The 7500-nt window shown below is 39.4% G+C and overlaps 1 protein-coding gene across 6 annotated transcripts in view; it reads left to right on the top strand.

The window, feature by feature from the left end:
* LOC135215515 (monomeric sarcosine oxidase-like) overlaps window positions 1-7500 on the top strand; it is a 42543-nt gene that overhangs the window by 9933 nt on the left and 25110 nt on the right. For all 6 annotated transcript variants that reach the window (XM_064250332.1, XM_064250333.1, XM_064250330.1 and 3 more), the window contains exon 5: window positions 4898-5020. In XM_064250332.1, the coding sequence (XP_064106402.1) occupies window positions 4898-5020 (123 nt within the window). The remainder of the gene's footprint in view (window positions 1-4897; window positions 5021-7500) is intronic.

The following is a 7500-nucleotide window of genomic DNA, read 5'->3' as shown; positions in this document are numbered from 1 at the left end:
ATTGTTACCCCAGACATCCACCTAAGCATTCTCATTTCTGCCACATCCATCTTCTTCTGCTCTGCTTTTCTCATGCTTGCTGTTTCCGTACCATACAGCATTGCTGTTCTTACCACCATCTTGTGAAATTTTCCTTTTAACCTAAGCGGCACTCTTTTGTCACAAAGAACTCCCGAGGCCGCTCTCCAGTTGTTCCAGCCTGCCTGTACCCGATGTTTTACTTCTTCTTCCATACTTCCTCCAGCGTTAACAAAAGATCCCAAATACTTAAACTTATCAACTCTCCTTATTTGCTCTCCACCAAGCTGAATACTTTCTCTATCATCCCCCTCAGTGTGGTACACATATATTTTGTCTTGGATCTACTTATTCTCATTCCTCTGTCCTCCAGTACTTGTCTCCATCTTTCCAATTTCACTTCCAGATCTTCCCTGCTCTCTGCACACAGAACAATATCATCCGCATACAATATGTTCCATGGTACTGTCTCCCTTACTTCCTCTATTATAACATCCATCACTATGTTAAAGATAAATGGGCTCAGAGCCGACCCCTGGTGTAATCCTACTCTCACCTCAAAACCTTCTGTCTCCCCAACACTGCTCCTCACTCTGGTAAATACATTCCGGTACATCTCTTGTATCAATCGCACATACTTCTCTGGCACCATCTTCTCCCTCAGGCTCCTCCATACCTCTTGTCTCGGGACTCGGTCATAAGCCTTTTCAAGGTCAATGAATACCATATGTAGGTCCCTTTGTCTTTCCCGAATTTCTCCATTATTTGCCTCAGACAAAATATACCATCTGTTGTTCCCCTTCCCTTCATAAATCCCATCTGCTCTTTACCTATTTGTACTTCTTCTCTCAGTCTAGCATCTATCATCCTTTCCAGTATCTTCAAAGTGTGGGATATCAATTTAATGCCCCTATAATTACCACACTCTTGGACATCGCCTTTCCCTTTAAAAATTGGGATCAATATACTCCCACGCCACTCATTTGGTATCTTTTCCTGTTCAAGGATCTTTATCATAAGATCGTACAGTATATCCACTCCTTCATCTCCTAATGCTTTCCATGCCTCCACCGGGATCATGTCTGGTCCGGTTGCCTTCCCATTCTTCATCTTCTTCAGTGCATTTAGTACCTCTTGCCTAGAAAACCTCATTACCATGCCAATGTTCACTTGCCCATCCTCTCTTATTAGTCTATTATTTTCTTCATTTAACAACTGTTCGAAATATTCTTTCCATCTCTTCACAATGTCTTCCTCCTTTCTAAGCACTACACCCTCTTGATCCTTTATTTGTTTGATATGTGTTATATCTTTGGTGCTCTTATTTCTAGCCTTTGATAGCTTGATCATCTTCTTTAATCCTTCCTTTGTCCCCAGCTCATTATACACATCATCATACGACTTTGCTTTAGCTTGGGCTACCACCTTTTTCACCACCTTGTTTTTCTCTCTGTACCTATTTCTGTCTTCCACTGACTGTGACTCTTCCATCTTTTCTTTGCCTCCTTCTTATCTTTTACTACTTTCTCATGTCTTCATCCCACCACCCACTCTCCTTTTCTTCCCATATGATACCAGATGTCTCTCCTAGCAGCTCCTTTCCATGCCTTCTTATTACTGCTGCATTTCGTGCCCACCATTCTTGAACATCTTCAATCCCTATATCAATATCCTCCAAAACCCTCCTCTTAAACTCTCTCTTCTTATCCCCTTCCTTCTGTAATTCGTACCATTTAATTTTCCTTATCCCTTTAGCTTTGGTTTTTCTTTCCCTTTTCAACTTCAAGTCCATACATAGCAGCCTGTGTTGGGGGGCTACATGGTCGCCTGGAATAACTTTGCAGTTCTTGACCTCCACCAGATTTATCCTTTTATACAAGAAATAGTCTATCTGGGAGAATCTTCCCCCACTCCTATATGTTATTAGGTGTTCCCTTTTCTTCTCAAAGAATGTGTTTACTATTGCCATGTCGAATGACACAGCAAAGTCCACTACACTCTCTCCTTCTGGGTTTCTCTCCCCAATTCCATGGCCCCCATGCACCCGCCCAATCGCCTCATTTTCACTTCCGACATGGCCATTCAAATCTGCCCCAACTATCACCCTCTCATGCTCTTCCAGTTCTTGCATTATTCCATCCATGTCTCTCCAGAAATTTCCCTTCTCTTCTTCTGTGCAACCAACTTGTGGTGCATATGCGCTTATAATATTCAGAATCTCTCCTCCATAACATATCTTCAATCTGATGATACGGTCATTCTTTCTATGCACTTCTATTACCGAGTTCTTTAGTTCACTAGACAGTACTATGCCAACTCCATTTCTACCTTGTTTATTTGCTCCACTATAATACAGCTTATATCCATCTCCCAACTCTTTAGCTTTATTTCCTTTCCACCGCGTTTCTTGCACACACACAACATCTACTTTCTTTTCTCTCATCAAGTCAGCCAATTCTCTACCTCTCCCAGTCATGAACCCAACATTTAGCTGACATACTCTGAACCCAATGTGAGCTCGCTTCTTTAGCTGCACCCGCTCCTGATGCAGTAGCCCTCGCCTTACCACAGAGTTAGGGCGATGTCTCTGTGCGTCGTTTACGGAGTACGCCCTAGCATTACCTCTTTCCATATTTCGGCTCATTCCATTTTTGGTTTTGGCACAGATTTTTACAGCCGGATGCCCTTCCTGACACCAACCCTCCCTATTTATCCGGGCTTGGGACCGGCACCCATAAGGACTTGGTTGCCCCCCCAGGTGGCTAGGTTACACACACACACACATATATATATATATATATATATATATATATATATATATATATATATATATATATATATATATGTGTGTGTGTGTGTGTTGTGTGGGGGGGGGGTGCGTGTGTGTGTGTGTATATATATATATATATTATATATATATATATTTATATATATATGTGTGTGTGTGTGTGTGTGTGTGTGTGTATGTATGTGAGTCATATGTGTGTGTGCGACCTGTGTTTGTACAACAAATTCCGAATCATTCTACCACGGCAATTTTTTTTATATCTCTAATTAATTGAAGTGATTTTAAACATAATTATCAAACGATACTAAGGAGTTAAAAAATAAGGTAAAGTAAAAAATTAATAGATAATATGGCAATGCAGGAGAGAGAAAAGGCCCGGAGAGATGATGATAGAAAATTTTTTTTTAAAAAGCTTGAAGTAAGAACAGCTAAACGAATATAGATATATAGCCTTTGAAGAGTAAATAAGCTGATCTGTCTAACTCATCCGTCAAAGTTTGATCAATAAGATTTCACAGTTTGCAGCGAGCTGTTATACAGGGACGTCATAATCACAGCCACGTCTGTTGAAACTCTTTGCCAACACGATTGCCAACCTTATAAAGAATTGCGGATGTTTGGTTGTGATCTCATTCAAGGTTAGCGTAGCTATATTTTTTCACTTGTAAGTCGTACCTTTAACCCATTTATAAGTGGCATGGCATTTTTTACTTAAGAAGACGGTCGGAGCCGGTAAATCTTGTTTATAGCCATAAACAATTGGCTTTGGCGTTTAAAACTGCGTAAATGGATTTCGTCGTCAGTTATTTTGATGGAATGTTCATTTTTTTATTAAAACGGGTTTTTGGAAATAATTTCATTACTTCCTCTCTCTCTCTCTCTCTCTCTCTCTCTCTCTCTCTCTCTCTCTCTCTCTCTCAAGGCAATGAATGCGGTAGATCTTTTAGAACATTTTGCCAAATTCCACGCTACCGTTAACTTTAATTTGTTTCAAGCACTAAATCTCAAACTAATCTTATTTCGTTTGTTTGAATGCTAAAATCAATCGGTCAATAAGGCAATCAACGTCACTTACTCCGTGTGACAATCATCATTTCAATGAATTACCGAGTTAATGCAAAAATCAATGACTCGACCTTCGATTGGCTTGTGGCCTTGTCGTCAGAAATTGGAGATATTTTCCCTTAGATATTTTCAGGGTAAAACCCCCCCAACTCAAGGCCTCTTTTGATTCAAAACCTTCGTTGATTTTTCCTCTTTTTCGGAAACGAAGGTCTTTTGAACCTGAATTTTCTTATAATGTTTATCTAAAGACTTTCCAAAAAGCTTACTTTAAGATATTTTCTTAGATGAACGGGGAAGGTCGTCTGGAGTCTAACTGGTGATTCATGTCACACGACATAAAAAATAAAACCTGCTATTTGTTCCTTTTACGGAAGCGGTCTCTAAGAATGATGATCAAGATTCGTGGAATAAATATGAAATTAAAGGAGGCTTGTGAAAGACCACAAACCCTCTCGAATATTTTCTTGACCTATTAAGTTTCATCAGCAACAATTCCTGTCACACGCAAGTAGGCAAATTGTTTTGCTTATGCACGCAACTTGGGGGAATGAAGGCGGTGAATTCATTGCAGATCTAATTCCTTTTATTATTGGGCAAGATGACACAGCAAATGACGAGGCACCATGTGGTTCTGATGAACGTATAATCTGCGTCGCATTCCATCCAATCAACTCCTGTTACGTAATCTTTTTTTTTTCTCCATTTTTTATTTTTTTGTCTCAAGTTATGTTGGCTGATCGTTCACTAATTTCTTTATATTTTTTTACAAGTAATATATACACATATATATAGTATGTGTGTTTGTGTAACCGAATCTGCAGGTTATCTCAGTTCTTCTCTTCAATCATATAACTTAAAGTAAACAATAACAAACACAACTGTTTGATAAAGAAGAATTTGTTATTGGTATTACAGATATGTTGATATCAGAGCTAAATTAATGAATGTGTGACTACGCTTCTATTAATTCTATTTATCTATTTATCCATTACTGGCTTAGCTCTTTTCCATTTCTTTTACCAACAGTGCTGGACATCTCAGCCCGCGAAACTTGGTTGCCGCGCAGCAGAAGGTAGCTACAAAAAATGGCGCTGTGGTTCTAAATGCCGTCGTTTCAACAATTGTCCCTTCTTCAGGGGGATCCCACAGGTACATAGTTCTTTTGGCAGTTCGTGCTAATGAGTGATCCTACGGAAAGTCCTACAGGTAATTGTCATTTGTTCAGGAAAATTGTCCATCTCTGTAACCCCTCCTCACGAGAACCGCACAGGCGAATTTACGGTCTAAAATCTAAAGTTGTCTTTGGACCTCGGGTAAATTAAGCACCCTTGCAGGAATTTTCTTCTCTAGGGGACACTTACAGGTGAAAACATCCTTTCCCCAGAAAATCCTTCAGATGCCTAAAATCGTCTTTCGCGGAGGAATCATGAAATACAGCCCCCTTCATTTAAGAGTGACCATAGCAGGCAGTTGGTCCTTTTGTCAATAGAATCCTGCAGATTTGGCGTTATTTCCCCGTAGATAATACCGCTGATATATAGCTCTTTACCAAGGAAGTCTTACAGAGAAACAATTTGTCCATATTATGAACCTCGGTGGCCGCGAGTTCGATTCTCAAGCATTCCATTGAGGGGTGAGAGATGTGTATTTCTGGTGATAGAAGTTCACTCTTGACGTAGTTCAGAGGTCACGTAAAGCCGTTGGTCCCCTTGCTGAAGAACCACTGTTTCCATGAACGTAAAAACACCATACAAACATATGAAGCTTCCTGCAAGTGAATAACTCCGTTGTCTGAGAAATACGAATAGGGATTAGTCGTTTCATCAGAAGAATCAGGGGTAAATAGATCTGTCCTCCAAAAGAAGCTAAAACTAGTCCTTCAAAGGTACTTTTTTATTTTTTTGCCAGTTTTGCACGCAGTTGGTGCCTTACCAACCAGAAGAGTACCGCAAATCAGAGTTTTGCTTTTCTCGTAGGATAACCTCACCGGTCTATGGCTCTTTATCAGAACAAGTTACCGACATACAATTTCTTTATATGAAAGTTCCTACAGGTGAATGACTCTGTCGTCTGAGAAATACTAACAAAGATTAGTCATTTCATCAGAAGCATCAGAGATATATAGATCTATCCCCAAAAGAAACTTCTTAATAAAAACTAAAATAGGGCTTCACAGAAAACCCTTACACAGCTGTGTGGACTGCTATTGGACTGTTTTAGACGCAATTAGTGCCTTATCACAAGAAAACTGCAGGCAAGAATTTTTCTTCCAAGAGAATAAACCAGGAGATTAGAGCAATCTCTCACTCACATCTTCCAAGAAGACCGAGTATAGACGCCGGACGTCTCCCAGTAGGACATTCGCCAAAGTGGTCTTAACGCTGTCTGTAGCTTAGCGCATCACTTCATTGGAGAAATTTATCGGCGATTTTTACGATTTTTCGAGTTGCTTTTGTCTCTGCCTTGGCAGAGGATATCAAAGGATTGTTTACCTAGATTTAAGTGCTGTAAAATTCAGCCGTCCGGTTCACGCACAAGAATTGTGAGCCAAAAAGTTGTATACTTATTTAATTTGTACAAATTATAACAATTTTTTTTTAGGCGTTTGAATAATACTTACGTTAATATGTTGTATTACACATCCTTAGAATGTTTATTTCCAAAAAAAAAATTAAAAAAATAAAAATAATGCGAGACAATCCAAGCAGGACTATACTTAATTTTCCTAAGCACATTATTTATACAATAAAGACCGGATAAAATTACTTTTAAATTTCAGGATCTAAATAGTACTTGCATTTGAAAATACAGTCCTGAGCTCTGAATAGAAAATTTTTTTTATTTAATACTTCATTCTGCTCAGTCATTCTTATTTGCGAATGTTTTTGGTGCCCGTCTACATCCTGCTTTTGGCGACTACGCCCCGCCCGCCCCCTTCCCCAAGTCGCCCCTACCCTCTTTTCATGGCAGGAGAAATGAATTTCTCTCTCTCTCTCTCTCTCTCTCTCTCTCTCTCTCTCAAGCACATATAGAAAATTCATGCAAGTTGCATGTTTCTGTGAGCTATTACTATAATAGCATGAGGTTCATTCACAATTCAGCTGTTAAAGAATAAATATGACAGTAAATGTTGCCTTAACTTCCTCTGGAGCCACTCCCTGTTAAGGGAAACGGATTCACGCTGTAAGAGAAACATTACAATAATATGTTCTGTCTGGAAGGGTTTCATTGTCACCAGAAATGAAGGCAGTAATTCCACTAATGGCATAGTGAAAATATACCTCCGACTCTCAGGTTCTCGTCTGCAAAGTGTCTCGTTGTTTCCTACCTCGCTTCACAGAGCTAGAGACCAGTAGAGTGAACGATTCAAGCCAGTTTCTTGAAAAGTCTGTTTCTGTTGACGTAAGGAACGGATTTGCCACGTGATTGTTACCAGACTGTTGTGTTTCCCGGTCTATGTATAAAACTGTTAGAGCCTAGCGGAGTTATCCAAAAAATACTTTGCGAGAACTGAAAGGTTAATACCTTTAGATGTCTATTCCATAAAAAGGGAAAAGGTATATGGCTAGATAATTACACACACACGCACACACACACACGCACATATATATATCATACATTTATATATA

The sequence above is a fragment of the Macrobrachium nipponense genome, chromosome 5 (genome assembly GCF_015104395.2).
Source record: "Macrobrachium nipponense isolate FS-2020 chromosome 5, ASM1510439v2, whole genome shotgun sequence".
NCBI classification, from domain to species: Eukaryota; Metazoa; Arthropoda; class Malacostraca; order Decapoda; family Palaemonidae; genus Macrobrachium; species Macrobrachium nipponense.
Note: the sequence above shows the minus strand (reverse complement) of the source record. Positions and strands in the feature narration are given on the sequence as shown.